The 26,560-nt window shown below is 37.2% G+C and overlaps 1 protein-coding gene across 1 annotated transcript in view; it reads right to left on the bottom strand.

Annotated features, from left to right (window-relative positions):
* Positions 1–15,662: 15,662 nt before the first annotated feature.
* Positions 15,663–26,560, bottom strand: part of LOC150099875 (clarin-2-like) — a 116,354-nt gene continuing 105,456 nt past the window's right edge. Inside the window, exon 4 of the mRNA XM_090403507.1 lies at positions 15,663–15,931. Within this exon, the coding sequence (XP_090259633.1) occupies positions 15,663–15,931 (269 nt within the window). The remainder of the gene's footprint in view (positions 15,932–26,560) is intronic.

The following is a 26,560-nucleotide window of genomic DNA, read 5'->3' as shown; positions in this document are numbered from 1 at the left end:
CATTCCAGTCATTCTGATCAGAAGGTACATTCTGTTACAATATGTTGCATAGTCTGTTGTGGAGCACCACAGTCACATTCTGGAAAAGTTTGTCTGTTCCATTTATAGAGAGTATCTCCACATAGGCCATGATTTGTCTGAATTCTATTTAGTACCGTCCATGTTTTGCGAGGTAGATCTGATCCTGTGATGATTTGATCACCTTTAAAGATGTTATGCAAATGTTCTTTCATATTTTCCTTCCATGTTTCTTCCCACTTTGATAAAGGATTAAAATTATTTAGCACTAGTTCTTCTGCTGCTCATAGTGATGGATGGCGAGATTTCAATCTATTGACGTTAAGAGTTGGGAGATCCTGATGAATAGGTAGGTTCGGATTACCAGAAATGTTTTGGAATTCATGGACTAAAGAATTCTATCTTTAGTCCGTGAATGTTCTGTAGGAATAATGCCTGCTAAAAGAGGTAACCAATTTGTTGGGGTCGATCTAATAGACCCTGTAATTAATCTTAAGGTATTGTTCAATTGAGAATTGATAATCCTTGTGTTGTTGTCCGAAGAGTAGAGGCTCTAGAACCCCAGGTAGTGCCACAGAGTCTCTGTAGGATATTATTACGTGTCCTTAGTTTATATGCCAAGTTTGAAAGATGTTGCCTGAAAGTGAGAGAACGGTCAAGTATGACTCCCAAGTACTTAGGAAATGTATTATTTGGAAGTATAGTGTTGTTCAATCCAATTTTTAGTTTCACATTTGCCAAGTTATTATTTAGATGAAAACAAGATATTACCGTTTTGCTCCTATTTAAACAGTCTCCATCTTTTAAAATATTCATCCAGAATAGTTAAGTCAGATTTTAGAATTTCTTCTGTATGACTTATGCATTTATGCTGTGTAGTTATTGCTATATCGTTGGCATAACAAAATTTCCTTGATGTAGTGACAGGAAGATCAGATATATACAGATTGAATAATAACGGAGATAAAACAGATCCCTGTGGCAGTCCATTATTTAACTTCCTTTCGCTGTTAGTTTTATTACCTATAGTCATTATAAATCTTCTATCGCTTAGCATATTGTTAATAATATGGACTATTGTTTTACATGGGATAATTTTATATAATTTATATAGAAGGCATGTCTCCAAATGGTGTCGAAGGCTGTTGACAAATCAATAAATGCTGCTGATGTTTTTAAACCTTTCTGAAAACCAGCTTCTATGTGAATTACCAAAGAGAGAACCTGGTCACAACACCCACGATTTGGTCTGAAGCCAGCTTGTTCTCTTGGGACATTTTTAAAAATTGTGGAGCTTATTCTATTATAAATAAGTCTTTCAAAGAGTTTATAACAACAACAACTGAGGAGAGTAATAGGTCGGCAACTTTCCGGTTTATGATTAGGCTTACCAGGCTTTAAAATTGAAAGTACTTTTGCTTTTTTAAAAATAGTGGGAAGTTTACCAGTTGTAAGAATGTCAGTATAGAACTTTGTTACCATAATCATGCATTTCTTCTCAGATTAATCAAAAATTCTGGATGAATGTTATCAAAACCAGGAGCCTTACCAGGCTTTAATTCCTTTAAGGCTGCTTCAACTTCTTGCTGCGTAAAAGGGTGTGCAAAATTTGAAGTTATAGGTAAAGACTTGCTAAATTCTTTTAATTTTCTTATATATCTTGTATGCTTTTTATTGATTGGGATACATGATATATTAACAATATGTATAGCTAGTTGATCTGGGATGATTCTTGGTTGTTTTTTAATCAAAGGAGCACTACCACCTAGTTTCCTAAGAAGGCTCCAAGCTTTACGGCTGGAATGAGTAAAGTCTATACCTTCAACTGTATTTACCCATTTTTTCCTTTGGGATATATCCAAGTTTTCTAGGAGTTCGTCTGTTGTTTTTGGATCATTGTTTATCTGATATTCATTATAAAGTAATTCACATTCTTTGCTCCAACCATGTATGTAAAGTGATAAAGAGTCATATTAACCTTTGTTAAAATAATTTAACAAAGGTGCATTCTTGGATTTATTTAAGAGGTATAACTGAGCATTTCTCGTTGAATATCATCTATTCCAGCTGCCTTTCCATATTTCAACCTTTTGATGGGTTTTTCTACTTCAAATAGTCCAAAAGGCTGTGGATTCGCATCCCTCCGTGGGCATGGATGTTTGTGATTGTCTATGAAAGTACTAGTGGTGGACAGTAGATGGCATTCGTGTAGAGGATGCGATTGGTGGATGAGATTGAGTGGTGGAGACGGAGAGTTGTAGAGTAGGTGCCCTCCCTCGATGAGTCTTGGACTCTCTGGAGGTGTCAAATAATAATAATAAGTATGGCTACATATTCCTGATTGCATGCCTGGTCAGTGTTTTTTTTCACTGCTTGTTTCATTTAGCAATTTTTTAAAGTGATTACTCCATACCTCAAGGATATCATTTTCTCCTGTTTTCAGGTCACCTTTATCATCTCTAAATCCTTTTACGGCACTCTTTCCTCCATTTCTAAGCTTCTTCAACAACCTCCAGAATATTTTGCCACCTTCTTGATATTTATTTTCTATGTTCTTGCCAAAGTCCTCCCATGACTTTTGTTTAGCTAGTTTTACACTAGTGTTTAGCTTTCTCACATTTGTCTCTGTATTCTCTAAGAGCACAAGCTGACATATTTGGCAGGAACATTTGATATGCTTTCTTCTTTTCCTTCACTGCCTCTTTAACTTCCTGTGTCCACCATGGAATTCTGATTTTTCTATCCTTGCAAACAACCTCACCACATGCCTCTCTTTAATAAGTATGAGCTGGCAATTTGGGACTTTAGCCAACCAATTTGTATTCTTATTGGCTTAAACCATAATACAAATGATTGAAAAGCAAAAATATCAGCACTATTACTAATAACTCTCCCAAGCTTCAGATCAACTGCAAACAACTGAACTCCTCCCTGTAGTTCTGTGACAGTATCATTGACATAAAGACTGAACAATAATGTTCCCAGTACTGAATCCTGTGGATTTCCACTTGTAACCTTTCTGCTCCCTGGAGAAGTTTGGTTTCTCATCACATTGTCTCCACAAGGCCATCCCTGGAAGTTACGAAAGGAAACTGTGAGCAAGAGGGTGAGGAGTGGTTTCTTTGCGTGGAGGGTAGTTGAGCCGTGGAATGCATTGCCTGATAGAGTGGTGAGGGCGAGAACGGTCATTGAGTTTAAGGAGTGGTATGATAGACTTTGTGTTTCTTAGGGGGAGGGGGATCTCCCCTCGATGAGTCTTGACAGACTTTATGTTCTTAGGAAGGACTTCCCACAATGAGTCTTTTGACTCCATGGAGACCTGAATAATAATAATAATAATAATAATAATAATAATAATAAAGATCTGCTATTCGTATAAACTGTATTTATACACAAAATGTGATAGACAGCAAGTCCAGGTCTCATATTTGTAAACATTAATTAATCTTGTAATTTCTTGTATCCCTCTTTGACATAGTTTGATATGACAGTTGAAACAGGAAAATTATATTTTTTTTTTGGCTTGAATCTTTTATAATTTTATTATTATTTGAAAGTTTCTAAAACAATGATTTTCTGGAAAATCATAGTTCTCTAACAAACTGACTGCAAAATCTTTTCCAAGTCTATATATGGTTGTGCCTTTAAAAAGTTGCCATGCATGTTTTCAAAGTATCTAGTTAGTGAATTGTATTTTATATGTTTATCCTTTATTCTGAACTTGTATACTCATATCTGAGTTGACAGCTTTCCCCATTTAATTGTATCATGTGTGCATTGGGTTAGGAAATATATATCCTCCTTTTTTTTTTATTTTAATTTAAGCTAAAGTCTTAAGCTTAAGAAAGAAAAAATTACAAGCAGATTGAAGACATAGCTATGTTACCACTCCCTTCATGGAACATGTCAATAAAATTAGTCCTAAATTCCTCTCCACTCAAACCCACAATATGGCTATGTGACAGTGTGTTCTCTATTTAGCCACACTACCTAGATATTAGTCTGCGTGGTTAGCCTAGTGGCTTTGCACTTCGCAACCATATGTCTGAGGAAGGAGTGTCCTAGGCTCGATTCCCGTCGATGATGTGAGGAGCTTAAGGATCGTCCTCAGCCATAGCCAAGTTAGCCAGTCTTGGGCGTGGACAGCAGGGTTTTCCGCCAGTTTATCTGGGGATTTTCATCCCGCAGGCAGACAAACCGGTCCCGTGAACACACACACTGATTACAATCAGGAATACTGACCCAGCCATAGGTCTGATTCGTCATCTATGCTGGTTCCGAACCCAGATAAAATTTGAGGAAACTGAGATGGTGCCGTACATCCCCATAAAAAGGACTCATAACCACTGTATCATCATATGATAATTAATTAATTAACCTAGATATTATTATTACTATTCCGGACCTCCATGGAGTCATAAGATGTCATCATGGGAGGCCCATCTGAAACAACATAAGTCTATTATACCATTCCTTAAATTTCACTGCTCGTGCTCTCACTACTCTATTAGGCAAATATATGGTTCATCCACCCTCCATGCTGCTTCTTCTTTAGTCCTTAACTGGCAAATGATGAACAGGTTGACCTCTCAACCAATACACTGTTGTAGATGCTCGTAGATTCTATATATCATTTACAATACACTTCCATCCTTGGTGATCGGTGGAGACAAATCTGGCTACATTAGTGGTCAGCTGCTGGTTCCACAGGTCATCATTGACATATCCAGGCCACGTTTTCTTTGGTGCTGCTGCTGAACTCTCCAGTGGGCATGTTGTTCATGGAAGAGCAGCTTGTGAGAGAGCCAACTGGTGTTCTTTCTGCAGATGTGACCAAATCACTGCAGTCTACGTTTTTGTATTTATTCTTCAACAGCAGGTCGGTTGTTACACCTTGTCTGAATAGTCTCATTACAGTGCCAATCATGAAGTGAGACGCCCAGGATCTGTCGCAGACATTGCATTTGGAAGACTTCGAGTTCATGTCTGATGCAAGCAGATGCCGTGTTTCTGCTCCATACATGAGGACTGGCATGATCAGTGTCTGGATGAGGAAAATTTTGATCTTGGTAGAGATGTTGGCTCTCTTCCAGAGGCACCATTTGAGTGAGACTTTTGTTGCCTGACCAATCCTACTGTGGACTTCAGTGGTGAATGCCACTTTCTTCTCCCTCACAAATGACCCTCCATGCAAGCATATTGGGAATGTTTTTAGCATATCTTAACAGCCAGTGATCTAAGATCCATTTCAGCATCAAAAAAGATAACCACTGTTGTCTGCCCTTCCTTGACATTCTAGATTGCCAGATATCAAGGAAGGGCAATCTAGTGGATCCTTATCCAATCTAGTATCTGGCAATCTAGTGGATCCTTATCCTAATCTATCTCTATCACTTCATAAACCTTCCCAACAGTATAACTTAAGTGAGTTAGAACCTTTTGTTTAGACCATACTAATCTCTCCACTAGAATCATCCACATCCACAACAATGTTTTGCCAGTGGCCTCTTTCTTTCTTTAGAATCGGTTCAGCTCTCTGCATCCATCCATTACATTCTGCATAGCTTAAAAAAAGGAGGTGGGGGGAATTGCCTGCTCTTAAAATTTAGTAGACTTTTCTACTTTTATTAAAGCAATTCTCCTTACCATTGCCATAATCTGTTTTGTTCTTCTTGCAATGCTAGCAATGGTGTACTCTAAATTTCAAGTCACCAACATCTTTTCCCCATATGGTTGGAAATACCTTGAAAGGAGTGGATCCTCACTCCTTTCAAGATACTCTGCCAGTTGTATACTGCATGTCATCCACATAGCTTCCAAATTTCAAAATCATATAGCTAACATTGAATTGTTAGTCCCATTCATGTGTTCTCACAGGCAGTGTTTCTGTTTAAATCCTCCTGTAAAGTCACATCTACTCCATTCCTTATAGTTCTCCCCAACGTTACATCATCTACTAAACACCAGCATATCCCAATTTAAGAGATTAGAGATTAGGTATACAAAATTGACTGACTGCCTGATAGGTATCAACAAACCAACCTCCTCTTCTCCTCACTGATCTATTCTCTCATCAGATCCATCCCAGTTTAATGAATTTAAGAAACAAGTTTCAATTTAAATGTCAGCTTGTCACATAATCTAAATATGCTACTATATAATGCATCTTCCTTTGTCTAATACATTTATCTTGTTGCAACACAAATATCTTGCAGAACATTACCTTCACATAACAGATTCATGCTAGTATCACACAGAATCCTGCTATCAACCTGATCCTGGCACCAACTATCAACCTTTCTGCCACCTTTATCACAACTCCAGATGTGCAGATTGGCTTGATATTTGAAGCTTCTGTCTTATGAAATATAATAACTTTACCATCATTTGGCCTTATAATAAATTTAGTTTAATCCTTTATCCAAGTGTGAGCAAACAAAGTTTGTGCCTGAAAGTATCTTCAGGACTGGGGTAAGGTGGTACAACACCAGGGCAACTCGTTGCAAAGGTGGAGCAAGCTACCAATATTCCTATCTCAGTATCTCCCATAATGCAAAACACATCTCCTTGCAGATATGTCTAATGTTATGCATTAAGGGAAGGGCCACTACCCAGACTAGTTACGACCTTTACTGAGGTCTCTGCAGTGGGAGCCAGGCCCAAGTGGAGATACCAGCCAGATGCATCAGCAAGGTCATCTCTACCTATACTGGGGTAAGGTGTTGTACCACCTTACCCCAGTCCTGAAGATACTTTCAGGTGCAAACTTTATTTGCTCACACTTGGATAAAGGATTAAACTAAATTTATTATATTCTAACCAAGTGAAAATAAACTTTCAACATCATTTGGCTTTCACTATTATCTCTTGGAACATTACTTTAAAATATGTTGGGTGTGTCGTTGATTCCTATTGTCATATTAGCATCATTCCATTTTAAACCTACTATGTTTAACCTCTGTACCTTTCAAATACATTCAGACTTTGATGCTGTTAATTAATTCTTGATCAGTACCCAAGCAGCAGTGATCTCATTTCCACCTATTTCCTCATTCTATGCTAATGCTCCAAGTTGTCTCACTGAGTTTTCCATTATCACTAGCCATGAAGCTCCATATATATATATTTTCTTGTGAAAATATATATATGGAGTCAATCAAAGTATGTGGTTGTGAAGTAATTACCTGCCATCATGCAGGTAATTACTTCACAACCACATCCTATGATTGACTAAGACATTTGGCCATTAAAAACTGGAGAAATTCCTTTTCTTTGTTCTTAGATGCTGTCTCTTCATTCAGTTTAATAATTTCTGACAAATTATGGAGACTACAATCATGTTAGAAATAATTACTTTAATTTCCTGCCATTGCGACCTTCATATTAAAGTCATCATATGGAGTATTCACACACACACACATATATATATATATATATATATATATATATATATATATATATAGTGACAAGCTATATTACATTTCAAATGGTATGCCAAAGAGACAATGATTTGATTAACGGCTATTCTACTGGCCTCGCATCTAGTCAGAAAAATAAAATAAAATAAACTGTTCAAATTAAACATATTTGGTCGTTTGAAAGTTAAGCATAAAAAACTTATTGTTTAATACTGACCATATACAAATATTTTAACATTCTTTGCCTACCAGTTTCGCTAGCAAACTGTCTAGCTTTTTCAAGGCATTCACAAAAAAGTATAAAAAATACTAGTAAATGCAAATTGAAAGGAACATAAAAATGTTGTAAACACTCTAGTAGCTAAGGTTGCATGTTCGCGCGACAGAGACTGAGTGGACTTATTGATCTTAATCATTATCACACATGCGTGTTTGTTGTAAATGCATAATGTGATTACTAGCTAGCTGTAGTTCAGATGTATTTAGAGAGAGGATGAGGTTTTTCCATGAACTGTTAAGAATAGTACCCTGGTTTCTGTTGAGATTTCCGCCAGTTTCTAACACTACTACGGCTTCTTGAATAAACGATGTCTATAATTGTCGTCTAAATATGGCATGGGGCTATTTTGCCACTGTATCATGTGGTTAGATGTACAGAAATGATGTGCTAAGCCGGAAGAAATACTTCTGTTGTGGTTTACATCACCAACGTGCTCTCTCTGTCTGATCTCCAAGCTCCATGAAGTTTGTCCGATGTAGGCAAGACCACAGGTGCAAGGAATGTAATATAGTCCTGGATATTTATAGAATGGCACCTTGTCTTTTGGTGATCCTAAAAAATTTTTGATGCTGGTGGTTGGTTTGAAGATCACTCTGATGTTGTGGGCTTTTAGTATTCTGGCTATTTGATAAGAAATTGACTTCATGAAGGGAATCACTACAGTAGAAATGTGCTGGGATTTTGGTTCTTCTTGTCTGGGGTTGTCACCGTACAGATATTTTTTGATGATGTTCGGAGGGTATCCATTTTGTGATAATGTTTTGGCTATTAGTGAGATTTCAGTCTGTGTATCCGCCTCTTCTGATATAAAGTTACGTGCTCTATTTTTCAACATATGGATAATGCTTAGTTTGTGTGTCTTGTGATGGTTAGAAGTATAATGAAGGTATCTTCCAGTGTCTGTCGGCTTTCTTAAATAGATAAATTGACACTATTTGATTGTCTTTTTATCAAGTTGTCTAGAAAATGCAGATGGTTGTTGTTTTCAACTTCCAGAGTGAATTTTATCTTATGTATGGAATTGATTTTATTCACAAACGATTTTAGGTTTTCTAAGCTATCTTGCCATATAATGAAAATATTGTTAACATATCTTCACCATATAGATGGTGAAGATATGTTAACAATTATTGATATGTTGAGAGAATTTCTTTTTCAAGTTTTTCTGTGAAAAGGTCTGCACAAGATGGTGATAGCGGACTTCCCATTGCTAGGCCTTCTAATTGTTGGTATATGGTGTTATTAACCTTGAAGAAATTAGACTGAAGGCAGTGTTTAAACATCTGTGTGATGTCTAGAGGAAAGAGGTCTTGAATGATGTTTATTACCTCTTCTACTGGTACATTGGTGAAGAGGGACACAATATCCAGACTGGCTAGTATGTCTGTTGGTTCAATCTTAATGGCTTGGAGTTTATTTACAAAATGCTGACTATTCTTGATATAGGATTCTGTTGATCTTCTTTTGTTATTTAATAAGTTTACAAGATGCTTAGCCAAAAGGTAAGTTGGGGATGATCTCCCATCAACAATTGGATGGAGAGGTATATCCTTTTTATGTATTTTAGGTGTCCCATATTGTCTGGGAGTAACGGGATGTGAGGATTTTATTCTTCTCCTCACCTCTTCTGGCCAAATGTTGCAATTAGGGATTAGTTGGTTTGTTTCATTGTGATTTTTTATGGTGGGATCTTTGTCTAGGATCTTATAGGTAGAGTTGTATGATAGTAATACATTTAACTTATCATAATAGTCTTTAGAGTTAAGGATGACTGTTGAATTTCCCTTATCAGCCTTGGTAATGATGATATGTTTGTTTTTCTTTAAGTTAAGGATTGCCTTTCTATCATAAGGAGACATGTTGAGAATAGGTTGTTTAGCTTTGGCTAGGATTATGGTACTTTTGAATCTAATAGTGTTGGCTGCAATTTGCGGTAGTGGATATAGGCCTTTTTCAATTCCACACATAAAATCCATTTTAGGAATACACTTTGGTGTAATTGCAAAGTTAAAGCCTTTTTTGAGAATGTCGGATTCATTTTTTGTCAGACTATGATTCGACAAATTGAAAATCACATTGTCATCCGGGAAGTTGTTCTGTGTACCATATTTTTTCTTGTAAAGTTCATTGAATTTTTTAATTTGTTTTTCTTTATAAAGTTTGAAAGTTTTTTCATAATTGCGTTGTATCATTTGATCAATTTGGTTCCATATGGTATATTCTAAATTGTTGGAAATTTCATCAAAGAACCTACAGCTATTAATATCACTTTGATTAAGTTCGTACCTCGTGTTCTGAATCACAGAACACGAGGGTAGGCAAAGATGTTAAAATATGTGTATATGGTCAATATCAAACAATACGTTTTTTATGCTTAACTTTAAAATGACATAATATGTTTCATTTGAACAATTTAATGAAACACAAAGTTCGGTGCATGGAAAGAGAAAAATGCAGCAAGGCCAAACTTCTAAACTACTTAACGTTCCTTAAGTGGTTTAGAAGTTGCAGAGAATTCTCCATCATCCCAAAGTTCCTCATAGTCAAAGGTCATATAAACTCTATATCAGCTAAAAAAATCTATCTACGCACTTCATTGGCACTTATAAGGGAAAGGAAAGGATCTTGGATCCTTCCCTATATCGTTAATGAACAAATTAAACAGCAGTGGTCCAAGAACAGAACCCTGCGGCACACCACTAGTCACTGGCCGTCTTTTGGACTCTACTCCTGAATAAACTACTCTCTGATATCTCTCCATCAACCACCCACCCTATCCATCTCACTAATCCTATATCCATTCCCATATGTTGTAGTTTACGGATTACAATTCCATGTGGTATCCTGTCAAATGCCTTAGCCAGGTCCAGCGGTATCACTGTAAACCCATTACCCTTATCCAATTCAGCCGTCACTGTGTTATAAAACTTGAGCAAGTTACTGAGGCATGATCTACCCTTCACAAAGCCATGCTGTCTGCCGTACAGTATCTCATTTTCATCAAAACATTCCTGTATTTTTCCCTTGACTACTTTCTCCAAGACCTTGACAACGACTCCTGATATGCTGATCAGTCGGTAATTTGCAACAGACAGTAGTCTTGGATCCTCCTTTATGCAGTGGAACTATTTTCCTCTCCTTCCACACCTTCGAGACTAAACCAGACCCGAGACTCAGATTAAACAACATGGTCAAGGGCATTGATAATTCTTTAGCCACTTCACGTAAGACCCATGCCGGTATACCATCCAATCCCACAGATGTATTCACATTAAGGTTCTGCAATAGACTATTCACCTCCACTTCATTCATCACAATTCCCATATAAACTAATGGTTCCTTCATTTTTTCAATGTCACCACCTGGATGATATACTCTTGCAAAGTTCTCGCTCAGTAATTCCACTATATCGACTGATTCGGTGACCTCCTTAGCATCGTCATTCCTTAAAATCATTCTATATGAAACCCTCCAGTGTTAATCTGATAAACCCCTTTCAAAAGGTTAAATGTCTCAATAATACTACTTCCCCACTTCTCCCTTTATCTTCTATCCACCAAACTTTAGTTTCCATGCCTTCAGTCTATCTTCATAACAGACACTGTACAGTACTGATATCATTTTTGTTATCCAACTTTGCACTCTTTCCAAAATTACTTCATCCCTTTCACCTGGTGACTAAATTTGAGCACAGTAATCCAGATGTATTCTGATCAGAGCTTTTTTGTAATGGAACCACCACTCTTTTATTTCTCGTGGTCACTGTCCTCCTCAGTATTGTAACAATTTTATGAGTTGTCTTGAAAACCTCTTGCAATATGTTTTCTGAACTTCAGTTTTCTGTTCTCAATCATCCAAAATCTCTTGCTTCCTCCACTTCTAGTATGACTCCACCAAGTGAGCAACTTTACATCAGCTGCATTAGACTGACATCCCTATTCTTTTGGAAAAAAATTCCAGATTACTTAAATTCTCTTAATAAGCCAAAACAACAGTTTTTTTTTTTTTTTTTTTTTTTGCTTGCAGCATATTGAAAGAACTGTTTGGGATTCTTTTTAGCTTGCATAGCTAGTTTCCTTTCATAATCCACTTTTGCTTTTTTTTTACCACACTCGTTACCCTTCTGGCCTGCACTTTATACCGTTCGTGTGCCTGCAGGTCACCTTTCTCTTTAAATTCCCTCCACAGTTGTTTCTTTTTTTTGCAGCTCAAGCTTAATGGTGTTATTCATCCATTTAACCCCTACTTGTTTTACTATTCGGACCCTAGGTATACAATCAGCCATAACCTCCTATAAATGCTCCTTGACCACTTCCCATACTCTATCGACATCCAGCCCTTGCAGTTTTAAAGCCATGGCACTGAACTAAGCAATCTCCTAAGCTTGTCATACTTGCCAGCACAGTATTTCCACATATACCCTGTCTTAATCGAAGATTCCACCTCCCAGGTCAAAACATTATGATCACTCTTACCAATAGCTGGCAACATGATCATATTCATTACAGTCAAATTCTCAGATGCTATTACGAGGTGAAGCACTCTCAAACCTCTAGTATTTTCATTTACATGTTGTCTCAGATAGTTATACCTTAATAATTGAATAAAATCCATTTCCTTCCTCACACGTGTCCTCTCCTCCTTCCAATCAATGTTACCATAGTTGAAATTCCCCATAATTATTACCCTCCTTCCACTCATTTCATCAATTTGTTTATGCATACTATCTCCACCATCTATTCTATCACCTGGTCTATAGCAGCACCCAACTATATATTTTGTTCTGCCAGTCTCAATCTCACACCAAATAGCCTCAAATTAGCTCCTTTCACTATCCTGCAATACAACTTCAATTCTCCTTGATTGCAGTTCATCAACTATCATCAATAACACTCCTGCCCCCCCATTTTATTCTCTCTGTCCATCAATTTGTTTATGCATACTATCTCCACCATCTATTCCATCACCTGGTCTATAGCAGCACCCAACTATATATTTTGTTCTGCCAGTCTCAATCTCACACCAAATAGCCTCAAATTAGCTCCTTTCACTATCCAGCAATACAACTTCAATTCTCCTTGATTGCAGTTCATCAACTATCATCAATAACACTCCTTTCCCCATTTTATTCTCTCTGTCCCTCCTAAACACACTATAACCTACACATTCTATCCCACTAACTATATCATCTTCCATCAGCAGTGTTTCATTAATACCATTAACCTGTGGCCAGAAAGAGCCAATCAAGGCCAAAAATTCTTCCTTCTTGTTCCTAATACTCCTGGCTTTAGTATACATGAAATGCAGAGGCCCCTTTGTCCCATCCCATCTTGATGTGTTATTCTAACTATCCCATTCCGATTTCTTGTCCTTAGTACTTCCTCTCTCTAAATCTATCTGAACTACAGCTAACTAGTAATCACATTATGCATTTACAACAAACACGAATGCATGATAATGATTAAGAACAATAAGTCCACTCAGTCTCTGTCACGCAAACGTGCAACCTTAGCTACTAGATTGTTTACAACATTTTTATGTTCCTTTCAATTTGCATTTATTAGTATTTTTTATACTTTTCCGTGAACGCCTTGAAAAAGCTAGACAGTTTACTAGTGAAACTGGTAGGCAAAGAATGTTAAAATATTTGTATATGGTCAGTATTAAACAATAAGTTTTTTATGCTTAAAATAAAATAAAATAACTACATCAAAGCTAAATTCTATTTATAAAATCATCAGAGGACAATTTCATATAGTTAATTTTATTACAGCAAAAGTGGTGTCTTAATTTGAAATGAGTCTTGTTATATTAGAGCTAAGATCCTGGATTACATACAGTCCTATTAATAGTTAACTTTTAGACAGAAAGGTTATGTGGATAGAATATGCGCCTTCCATATTCTTGGGATTTTTAGACCATCATTATTCTTGAGATTAGGATGATTGATAAGAATTTCACAGGCCTCGTTAAATTTATATTTTATATTCATACCACGTTTTGGTGTGATGCAAACAACAGGTGCCTTTCCAATCAATTCTATGTAGCGTATTCAGGGCATGATCAGAGAGGCCAGATTTACCATAGTTTTTGAATTTAATGAGCCATTTATGTTCCTTTTTTTTATAGGAATTGTGCATCCTGTTTCACCTATATAGGGCAAATTACAGGTATAATATATACGGTGTACCTCCAGGGTGGGCCAGTGGATCCTTGGATGAGTTGAGTAACTTCTTTAATTTTGCAGGAGGTTTAAAGGTGACATTAAGGTTGTATTTCTGTTGTATTCTGTTTGTCTGATATCCCTTTAATGTATGGAGTGGTTACAGTTTTATTGTAATCAAGTTTATTTTTGTTTTTAAGTGAGGTCTTGTGAAGAATTTTGCTGATAGTAATTTGACTCTAGCCATTTTTCAGGAAGGTATTGCTGATAACTTTTAATTCATCTTGAAGTGCTTGTTCACTGGAGCAGATCTTCAAAGCACTGTTTTTTAGTGCGTTAATGATACCTAGTTTTTGTGTTGGATGGTGGTGGTAGGAGTTTATGTGTATGTATATATTGTATGTGTAGCTTCCAGTAATCAATGAAGGAAAGACTGTCAGAAGGAAAACATGTGACAAGAGTATCTACAAAAGAAAGTGTCTTCTGACTTTCAATCTCAATTGCAAATTGTATGCATTTGTTTTATTTGTTTACATGGCTGAGGAAAGTGTTTAATGTCTGGTGGCCAGGGGACCAGATAGCAAAAACATCATTAACTTATAAGCCAGACTTTGGATTTTAAAGTACAGAAATCTAGAGCATGCTGCTCACAAGCTTCCATATAACAGTTTAGCAATTGAATAATGGCAAGCCCATGGCTGTGCCTTCATTTTTGTAGATAGAAAGTGTTTTGCCACACAAAATATCCAGAATGTAGTACACGTGCAAAGAGCACCGTGTTATCCGGAGGGAATTTGCCCTGTTAAATAATTGTATCATTGATTGGGACATTTTGGAAGAGGGCAAAGATGTCAAAACTGACTAATAAATCACTTTTTTCCAGTGTGATGTCTTTAATTGTTTACAAAGTGTTGTGTGTTTTTTAATATAGGAGGAGGAATGACCTCTGAACTCTTTGAGTGTTGACGCTAGTTTCTTGGCTAAATGATAATTGGGGCTGTCTAAACCTTCGATTAAATTATCGACCAGAGCAGTATGTTCAGCTTGTGAATGTTGGGTAAACCATAAATTAGGAACAAGCGTAGTGCTGAAGTAGTTTTTTAACTGTATCCTCGGGCCAAGTGACTGATTTAAGTAATTTTTCCATTTTCTTTTTTTTCTGATTGGTTGGGTTATGGTTAACAAGTTGATAGGCATTGTTATCTGAGACTAATTGATTTATTTTTTCTAAATATGTTTGTTTGGTTTAAAATAACAGTGCCACTGCCTTTATTAGCTCTAGTGATTACGATGTCCTGATTTGATTTTATTGATTTCAATGCTGCCAGTGCAGATTTGGTTAGGTTGTTAGTTATTGTTTTCATATTATTTAAATTTAAAATGTTTGAGGTTTCCAAACGTATTTTATCAGCAATGGTGGCTGGGAGAAATCTTAAACTTCTTTCAATATGGTATATAAAATCTAATTTGTAATATAACTGTATGGAAAAAGCGATGCTCAGAGAGCAGATTCAAACTACTCGCATAAACTTAGCACTTGCTTTTATATACCATATCCAATAATTAAAAAAATTCCATTAATTGCACATACCAAATCCCCTCCCCCTTTTTTTTGCATACATATTTCAACATTTACATGAAATGCTTTATTTTACATAGTCAACACCAGATAAATTAATATATGAATTATTACATAGTTCTGATTACATAAACTGGCAAATTTAGACGTTCTGTTTTTCATTTTAAAAATTTGCAATTTAAATCCTGTCACTTTATGTTTGGTTTAGAACATCAAAATAGAACCTTGCTGGTTTTTAGTAACTGATTTTGACTGCCTATTAGTCCAAACTTCTTTATGAATTAGATGTATTATAATTAGATTAAATAAGAACATTCCAAATGTAGCAACTACTAGAAAATAGCAGTAACCAAGCCATACTTTGTTCTCTGACACCCAGTGTTCTGTTAATTCTCTAATAGTCAGTATATTTTTCTTGAATCTTAGAAAATGATGTATAATCCAACTGAGAAAAGCCAGAAGTGTGAAGAAGGCTGCAATTAAAGGAATGCCCATCATTAAATGCAAAAAATAAAATTATATATACACACACACACACACACACACACATGCGCACACACACACACATAAATACATTCAAATGAAACCAAAACACATATTTTATATATACGCAGTATAGTGAGGGAGGGGGGGGGGTACAATAATATACGTTTACACATGATGATATGTACATCTACAACTATCGGTGAAATCTTGGTCAAATAAAGCATTAATGATAGTAGATTACATGCTCACCTCATCTTTTGAAACAGGTTTTGTAGCAAATGTAAAGATTCTCTGTCATCTTGGAGAACAAGGATTAGGAAATCTGCTGGATATATTGTAATTTTATGCCACCATGACCCACCTTCAAACCTTAGTTCATCAAGGTTTGAAGGTGGGTCATGGTGGAATACCCATTCCTTCAACATACTCCAAGTGAAGGCATCAAGTGATGTGAGATCAAGAGAATGTGAAGGGTACAGGAATTCTGTCAACCTCAAAATGAACCTCTCAGGGAAGTGTTCTCATAAATAAGCTATAGAACCATGTGATTTGTGACAGGATGCTTCATCCTGTTTGAATTCCTGTGCATGAAATGGAATGTTTTTTTGCATGACACATCCTATGCAAATCTTGGGTGAACGAAACCAACACATTCTTGATGTAGTGTTTGCTATTCGTGGTCTTGATTATGCCACCATCTTCATTGAAGTATGCTCAATTATGCCATGGCCAGAAACCACACATCATGTGGTGACCTTTTCACCATGAAGAGGCTCCTCTTGGACAAATTCAGGTCTCAAGAAACCAAGAACTCTGTATGTTCATCTGTTTACATGACTGCTTAGATGGAAATGTACTTTGTCCGAGAATCAGACATTATGGAAAAAGAATCGATCTTCATAGATAGGCCAGCATCTGTGCACAATATTCCTGCTGTGCAGTGTAATTTCTGCTAAACACTGACCCACAAACAAAACTTTGACTAAAACAAACAAAAAAAGGCACCAAGCTCCTTAAGGATTCTCTGTAGTGACTGCCGTGATATCCCAAGTTTTACCACTGTTCAGCATTTGATGTGTTTTGAAGACTCTAACACCCATGATTCTCGTTTGTGTTAACAGTTCATGGTCTCCCCCAAATGTCTTTTACATTGCAGCAGAACCCTCGTGGTATATCGGAACCTCTCGATTAAAGCAATGATGACACTATTGCTTGGGACATGTTTACGGAAATGACAAACAAAAAGCTCACAAACATGTAGACAATTGCTCTGAATGAAAATAATGCTCAACAATAAACATCTTTGCTTGCAACGTCAATACCATTAGCTAAATATAATGGCGTAGACTCAACATGTGCTCTTCTATTAATGTGCATGCAGTCGAATACCATATCTCAGTGTGTGTACTGAAGGGTGTGTCAAAGTTCAGTACTGCTTTTGTTTGTGCCATACAAAAAATATATATATATAGAGAGAGAGAGAGAGAGAGAAAGTTTTTTTATCTTGGGTTTGTTATACATTAAAGATGCCAAGAAATTTTTACTTGGTTGTAATCATTTTCCCAAGTAAGCAAAACAAAGTTTTGTGCATGAAATATATTCATGTCTGAGCTACTTGTATATAGAGGCTAATGACTTCATATCACTTGCCTTAGTATGTATCCCATAATGCAAAGCACACCTCCTTTTCGGGCATGTATAATGCAATGCATAATTGGAAGGGTCACTACCCAGACCAGTTTTGACCTTTATTGAGGTCTCATCAGTGGAAACTAGGCCTGAGAGAGATACCAACGTTGAAGTGATGCAGAAGTCACACACACACACACACATGCAGACAGTCCCCAGGTTATGAATTAGATACATTCCTGAGAATGCCTTTAAGTCAGATTTGTATGTAACTCTGATGAACAGTGCATATATTATGGTAATAATAATAACAATACTATAATGATTCATATTTAGCAATAATAATACAGTGTAATAATAATAATAATAATTATAATATCCCTGTACTCTAATAATAAGTTACAGAAACTGTTGTGCTCTTTCTTTTAATTCAAACAAACAGAGCATAAAAACAAACTCATACATGTGGGTTTGTTTTTACATGCATGGAAGAAACTAGTCCCAGAATTATGAATTTAATTATTTAATTCAGTGGTTCCCAAACAACTTTTTTGGTTCATGGCATCCTAAGTATATCAGGATTTTTCCATGGTACCGAAAGTCAGAACATAGGCCTACCTAACAGTTGCAGTGCAGTTATTTCAGTGAAAATATTGGAATATTTCAGGGTGCACAGTTTGGGAACCACTGATTTAATTATTAATTATTCTTGTGAAGAGCCTTGGGAGCCCTTTCGTAAGTACATAACGGTGTAGGTCGGGTCGTCCGTAACCGGGGGCCACCTGTATATATAAAAATCTCATCCAGGGATTTTTATTAATAAAGTCAAGCACTTTTTGTCTACTTGTATATGAGATTTATATGCAATATATAGAAGGGAGGCAAGGATATGGATAATTTGAAATGAAAGAATCAGAGGTGTGTCAGGTACTGATTGGGTTGGATGTTAAGTCTGAGGGAATGGATGACATACCACACCATATTTTTAAGAAATGTGCACAACAGTTAGCTATTCCTTTGAACTTGTTATTTAATGAAAGTCTTGCAATGGGTAAGGTTCCTAATGAGTGGAAAGAAAGCAAAATAGTACCACTTGATAAGCATGGATCCAGGACAGAAGTTTTCAATTATAGACCAGTCTGTATAACTGCAGTTGTAGTGCAGGTGTTGGAGAGATTGGTTAGGAATAATATACGAGATTGGTTTGAGAGAGACAGTATTCTTTATGATGGTCAGTATAAATTTGTAAAGGTAGGTCTTGTTTTAACAATTTACTTTCATTTTATGACAAGGTGACGACTGTGTTAAATAAGGGAGAATCATATACAGTGATATTCTTGAACTCTGCAAAGGCATTTGATAGACCACAAGTGGTAATATGTTGATCAGAGATTCAGTAGCATCTCAAAAAGGGAGGATAATTAGCGACATGCCCCAGGTTTCTGTTCTTGTTTTTGGAGAAAGAGAAGAATTGTTCAAGTGACCAATTCTCAGAATTGGTCACTTGGTTTTTAATGTGATGTAGAAACATTGGAGGGAATCTCCAGAGAAGAGTTGCTAAGAGAATATCAGGACTCTGGAATACTGGCTATATCAACTAGGTTGATAGTTGATAAGTCTGATAAAATCTGCCTAAGTGTGTAGGACTCAGGCAGATTATAAAAGTGACTAAAATAATGACTGCTCTCATTGGCGAAACAACAGCAGTCGATTAAAATATTAGTGATGGATGGTCCAGAGTCGCAAAGCTCACACATAGGCATATCACCACCCCTCAGAAGGAAGGAGTGGGTGAGATGACTGTGGTCTGTGCAGAGCCAAGCAAGAACAACTTCCTCTGTTCAAACTTTGCACAGGCCAGACTGCCATAATTTAGTTTCAGATTTAATTTGGTGGAGCTTATTATTAATTTCTCTCTGTTCCAAGATAACTGCCACTGGAGTAGCAGTTTTTCTCTGATAATCTGCATATGGTGTATGGTGTACATGAGAAACAAGATGACCTCACTGCAGTATCTGCAGCCTCATTTCCTTTAATCCCAATGTGGTTTGGAATCCAACAGAAGCATAAATCAAAGTGCAGCTTCCACAACTGAAAGAGGTGTTGAATTCAAGAGAGCACCAGATATTGCTTGTAGCTCTAGACTTCTTATTACCTGAAGAAAACTTTGCATGTCTGAATATTTTACAAGATGACTTTCTGAATTACCAAGAGCAGAATTGTAATATTTATAAAAATAATTAGTTAAGAAGAGATTAGCAGTGTTTAAGAGAGAGAGTGAAGGGAATTATTGTGAAGAATAGGAGCAAAAGCAGACATGATTTAAATACAATAATTAGCAAAAGTAACTTATGAAAGAATTTTATTTCAATAAAATTTTCAGTGAGAAATCGGAATGGATATTTTCAGTGAGAAATTCAAACACAAGTAAAAGATTTAATAATGAAAATATATGAGACCCATAAATCGCAGAGAAGTGTGATCTGAAGTACATATAGGTTCTAATGAGTTATTTTAAAGAAGTTTATTATTATTATTATTATTATTATTATTATGCCGGCAAAGGTTGGTCGATTGGTAGAGCCTCTGCTACTAATGGCTCAGTTAAGTAAGCTGGAGTGTGGTTAGTTGTTGGAAGGGGACCAATCGTTCGTTGCTGTTGGCACACTCTCCCTCGATGAGTCTTTGGACTCCCTGGAGGTGTCAAATAATAATAATAATAATAATAATTATTATTATTCAGGATTCCATGGAGTCAAAAGACTCATCGTGGGAGGTCCTTCCTAAGAACATAAAGTCTGTCAAGATTCATCGAGGGGAGGTCCCCCCCTTAAGAAACACAAAGTCTATCATACCACTCCATAAACTCATTGACCGTTCTCGCTCTCACCACTCCATCAGGCAATGCATTCCACGGTTCAACTACCCTAAACTCAAAGAAACCACTCCTCACCCTCTTGCTCAGTTTCCTTTCGTAATTTCCAGGGATGGCCCTCTTGTCATCACTCCTTCCTGCTGTTCAACCAAGCAAAAGAACTCCCCAGTGTCAACTATGTAACCACCTCTCAACAGTTTAAAAGTCTCAATCATATCACCTCTCCTTCTATCCACCAAACTCTGCAATCCACATTCCCTCAGCCGATCCTCATAACTATGCTTCTACAGTCCTGAAACCACCTTTGTCATCCGTCTTTGTATCCTTTCCACAGTTAATTTATCCCCTTCAAATCCTATGGGACCAAATCTGAGAACAATAGTCTAAGTGTGGTCTGATCAGAGACTTATACAACGGAATGATAAGATTTTTATCTCTGCAGGTCAGTGTCCTTCTCATAATTGCAGCAATCCTCTGTGTTACCTTCACCACCTTTGCAATATGTCCCCTAAATTTCAGATTTCTATCAATCATCAACCCCAGATCTCTTGTCTCCCCTACTTCCTCCAGTATAACTCCTCCCATAGAGAATGCAGCATCCCATCGATGTTTCCCAAACCTCAAGACCTTACATTTTGCTGCGTTAAACTGACACCCCCATTGATTTGCCCATCTATCTAGTTTATTCAAATCCTCTTGCAGGGCTACCACATCTGCACTATTACTAATAATCCTTCCCAGCTTCGCATCATCCTGAATATCCCCTTGCAATCCACTGGCAATGTCATTGATATAAAGGTTAATCAATATAGGTCCTAGTACTGAGCCCTGTGGGACCCCACTTGTAACCCTCTGAAAACTGATCCACCATACACAACTCTGATATCTATCAGACAGCCAATCCTGAATCAAATTGACCAATCTGACATCCAGACCAATGTGCTGCAACTTAAATATCAGATTATCATGTGGCACCCTGTCAAATGCCTTTGCTAAGTCTAAGAAAATTGCAGTATATGCCTTTCCTTCATCTAATGTTCTTGTAACTTTATTATAAAAGGCTAGCATATTGCTAAAACAAGAGCACCCTTTCACAAATCCATGTTGACTCTCACAGATAGCATTACCCTCATTTGCGCAATGCTGTATATGGGCCCTCACTACTTTCTCCAAGATCTTAACAACTACTGATGGCACACAAACTGGTCTATAATTAGACACTTCCAGTCTGCTACCGCCCTTATGCAGTGGCACTATCTTACCTTCCTTCCATTCCCTGGGCACCTTTCCCGCAGCCAGACTTTCATTGAAAAGCCAGGTTAAAGGCGCTGTCAGTTCACTAGCACATTCTCTCAAAACTTGTGGTGAAATACGATCCAGTCCCACAGCTTTACTGACATCCATAGTTCTCGGTATCTGAAACACACTCTCCTCCTGTACCTCTAAACCTCTAACCAGCCCTATCCCTCTAGCATTAAAACCGACTCTTCCAGGATGAAATACTCCAATAAAGTGTTCATTGAACAATTCCACTATGCCCTCTGTATCAGTCACTCTGTTCCTATTTTTATCCCACAATATCATTCTTCCCTCCACAGTCATTATTCCTCCTATTGGCCACATAGTTAAAAAAATTCCCTAGGATTTTCTTTGGATCTTAGGGCCACTCTCCTCTCATATTCCAGTTTCACTTTCCTTACCACACTAGTCACTCTTCTGGCCTGTGTCTTATATTCTTCATGCATCTTCTCTTCACCTGTGTCTTATATTCTTCATGCATCTTAATATTGTTTGTCATCCACTTTTCTCCAAATTGTGTTCTCTTCTTGACTCGTGGTATACAACTTACCATTGCTGCTAACAAATATTCTTTCACAATTTCCCCACGCACTAATGATATCCCAGCCTTCCAATTCTTCCCTCCATGAAACTTCCTGAAGTTGACGTCTAAGACTATTATAATCACCTGCTTTATAATTCCACATAAGTTCCCGTCTCTTTGATACTCCTGCATGTCTATTCATTTTCCAAGTCAAAACCAGGTCACTCCCTCTAACAGGTGGGAGAGATGTCATCTCAGTTATTTTCAACTCTTCTGATGCTATAACCAAATCCAAAACTCTTGAAACTCTTGTTCCCTCTGTTACATGTTGCTTAAGACATTTGTCCCTCAAGAATTCTAGAAATTCCATTCCCCTATTGCTACATGCATATTCCTCTCTCCAATTTATACTATTGTAGTTAAAATCTCACATAACAATTATTCTTCTTGCACTTGCCAAACTTAATTGTCTAAACATCTCCTGGTCCCCATCCTCTGTGCTCCTGGGTCTGTAGCAACACCCCACTAAATATCCTATCTTGCCTATCTCTACCTCACACCATATGCTCTCAAAATTATTCGTTTCACTTCCTTCCAAAGCCTCCTCTCTTAGAGGACATCACTTATCATAAGCAGTACCCCACCACCACGCTTTCCTCTCCTATCCTGACGAAAAATGCTGTACCTAGTGACTTCTATTCCTGTTATTATATCCCCTTCTGTCAATCACGTCTCAGTGATCACAATAACTTTTGGCCAGACTGATGCTATCTGCGCCACTAATTCCTCTCCCTTATTCCGGATACTCCTGGCATTAGTATAAAGCATATAAATGCCATTGTTTCTATACCCAGCATTATCCCTTCTAGACTCCACTGGGCTCAGTGTTACCTGATGTTGTCACCCTTCTCACAAGTATCCATTCCCACAAGAGGCCACCCCTGCTATCATCCTACCTGGGACACACTGACTCGTTCAGAACAGCAATCTCTCCAGATTCCTACATCCTTCCTTATTCAAATGTAAGCAGTCTCTTGCATACAATTCCTCTCTTTTCTCAAACGCACTCCAAGCATCTACATATACCAGTCCTCTCTTGTCATACATTCTCGCTATTATGCCATTCAGTATCACCGCTCTTCTGCTCAGCTCATCATTATCATACCTAGGTAACACACACACACACACACACTATTTTTCCTCTCTCTGTCTTCTTCCGTACAGTCTCAAGCAAAAACCTCATATCTCTCGCTGCTTGACTTACATTACCACTCAAGTCATTTGTTCCTACCATCACAATCATCTCATCCACCCTTTCATCTCTCTTAATTGCTATAGCCACCCTCTCTATTGTTCCTCCTGGCAAACACTCCTCATGCATCCTATCTTGAACACCATACATTATACCCCTTACCATTCCCTCTCTCTCCTATTGTTTCCATTCTCTCCTCTTCTTTCATTCCCATAGGTCTCTCTCATTCCCTCTCCTCTACTGCTATTCTCTCATCTAGCATTCCCATTCATCTCTCTCCTACTGTTTCCATTCTCTCCTCTTCTAGCACTCCCATACATCTCTCTCATTCCCTCTCTCCTATTGTTTCCATTCTCTCCTCTTCTAGCACTCCCATACATCTCTCTCATTCCCTCTCCTGCTGTTTCCATTTTCTCCACTTCTGGCACTTCCATATCTCTCTCTCATTCCATCTCTCCTACTGTTTCCATCCTCTCGTCTGCTAGCATACCCATACCTATCTCTCATCCCTCTCTTCTACTGTTTCCTTTCTCTCCTCTTGTAACGCTCCCAAAATTCTCTCTCTCACCTACTCTGATTTGGCTTGCATTTATCTCTTCCATTCTCCTAATCTTATCTTTCATACTTCTGCTCTCATTCACAAGACATTCCACCTCCTCTTTCAGCTCATCTATCTCTCTCTGCAGGTCAGTCACTCTTAATCTAAATTCACTCTCCCAAACAAAACCATCTCCTAAACTTTCACAGTCACTCACGCCTTCCACACTATCAACTATTATTTTCTCATTCATATATATATTTTTTTCATTCTCTCCTATCACACTACTTGTCTCCCTACATTCATTCCCTGTTCCTGGAGCAACAAGGTCGGATATTGATATTTCGAATGCACTTATTTCCTCCCACTGCCTGCATTTTGCACACATACGTTCTCTGCTCTCTTTCACAAGCCACATATCCAATTTCCGAGATGCATACATACCGCAGGTACTGCATGCCACAAAGTCCCTTATGATATTGCTTATAATAGAGTTCGTAAATGGCGGAGGACTTGGCGATACGCCACTTGTGACTGCAGCTGAATCCGCCATTATTCCTTACTGCCGAGTAGCGTAATCGTTAATTATTCAATTAATAAATTGCGTTAAATAAATAAGAAAAAAGTACAAACAATTACAAGCAAAACAAAACATTTAAGTACACTAAATAAAATGAAATATAACTAAATACAGTAATGAAAACTTAGCTTCGTTTTGTCTTCCACCGTTATGCATTTTATATATTAAAAAAAAAATTAATGAATGTGGCAGGATGTATGTATGAAGGAGGTCAGTTTCCCATGAACTAAGTCCGTGGTTTCAATATGAAGTAAGGGCTTGCAGCTTTCTTTGCGCAAAGGAAATAAAGAAACGAACATTCATTCACATGTAAAGATAAGGGTGTCATTTTGCCTCTTTTCAAGGCCTTGATAAGACCTCATTTGGACTAATGTGTGTAGGTCTGGTCTACTGGTTTCCTTTGTGATTCTGATATACTGGAGAGAGTGCAAAGGAGAGTATTAAAAATGATATCAGGATTGTGGAATACTGATTATGAAGACAGATTGAGAATTTGTAGACTGCAGACACTAACAAACAGGAGAAAGAAGGGTGATATGATGGAGACTTAAACTTCTGAAAGGGTCATACAGGATTTCAGTTGAAGGAATTTTTCATTTTATGATGGGTGGGGAAAGGACAAGAGATATTTCTCAGCTTCTTTGGAACCTGTGAGAGTTCATGCTGCTAAGAAGGGGGGGGGCTAGATTTTTCTCTCATAGTGTCGTGCATGACTGGAATGGATTGCCATTGGATGTTGTGTGTGCAAGCAATGTGAATGAATTCAATAATATGTATGATACCCCTCCTCCTGTCCTACTCTATCTTTTTTTGAAAATACAAAGAAGTCCTGTCATTCCATAATCATTATTTCACTCATACTTATCTATCCCAGGGGTGGCTAGACATATGTTTGATTGCTTCTCCTCTAATATCTTTAGTTTCCTTAGTTTTGCACTTCCAAACTCTCACTGAACAACACTTTCTCCAAATATCTAACACCAAAACCATTTAAATGTATATATGAGTCCTTCAAATTTACTCCATACATCAATAAACTGCACACCATTCCTCCTGCACAATCTTCTCATTGTCAATCATGGCCATTCTTCTCAATTCTATCCTATCATACCAAGGCAACAGACTCACAATCTTTACTTTCTTATTCTTCATTTTTGCTTCTTCTCACAAATCTCATATCTTCTCTCATTGTATATTTCTCACCTTTCAAATCATTTGTGCTTACTAAAACAATTAACTTGTTTTCTTCTTTCTTCTGCATACATACAGCTTCACTAACATCCTTTATCTTCACACTTGGAAAACATGCTTTTGTTACTTTTTCCTTAATTATACCTCTTATCATCAAAACCGTATACAATACTATCTCTTTTCTCCCAGAATCTCACACTTTTATGTTTTTTCCATTCACTCTTTCTTTAATAAATTTAGTTTAATCCTTTACCCAAGTGTATGCAAACAGAGTTTGTGCCTGAAGTATCTTCAGGACTGAGGCAACTCGTAGTAAAGGTGGACCAAGCTCTCATCACTCCTTGTCTCAGTATCTCCCATAATGCAAAGCACATCTCCTTGCGGACATGTATAATGCTGTTACGTCTTGTTATTTTTCTCTATTAGTTATTTTTATTATTATCTCTATCTATCTAACTAACACTTTATAGTTTCAGTATTTCGTTGCCAATAAATTTATAATTGTTTAAAACGACTGCACCAGCTGGCAACTGAATTCTGATATGCAATTAAACAACTCAAAATAATAAAGGGTTCACATGATTTGCAGTCGTGGTCCCCCGTTTTCTTTTGTTGATGGATTCCCCTTTTACTTATGCAGGTCCGAAATTTAATAAGTGGTAATTCAAATCTCAGAAAATGACAGACTCATGAGGTTTGGGTTAAAGAAATATATTTATTTAAACACTT

This window comes from Typopeltis vanoorti, chromosome 14 (assembly GCF_054136105.1).
Source record: "Typopeltis vanoorti isolate ZY-2024b chromosome 14, IOZ_Tvanoo_1.0, whole genome shotgun sequence".
Lineage (NCBI taxonomy): Eukaryota > Metazoa > Arthropoda > Arachnida > Uropygi > Thelyphonidae > Typopeltis > Typopeltis vanoorti.
The sequence above is the reverse complement of the archived record's forward strand: the minus strand, read 5'-3'. Positions and strand labels throughout refer to the sequence as shown.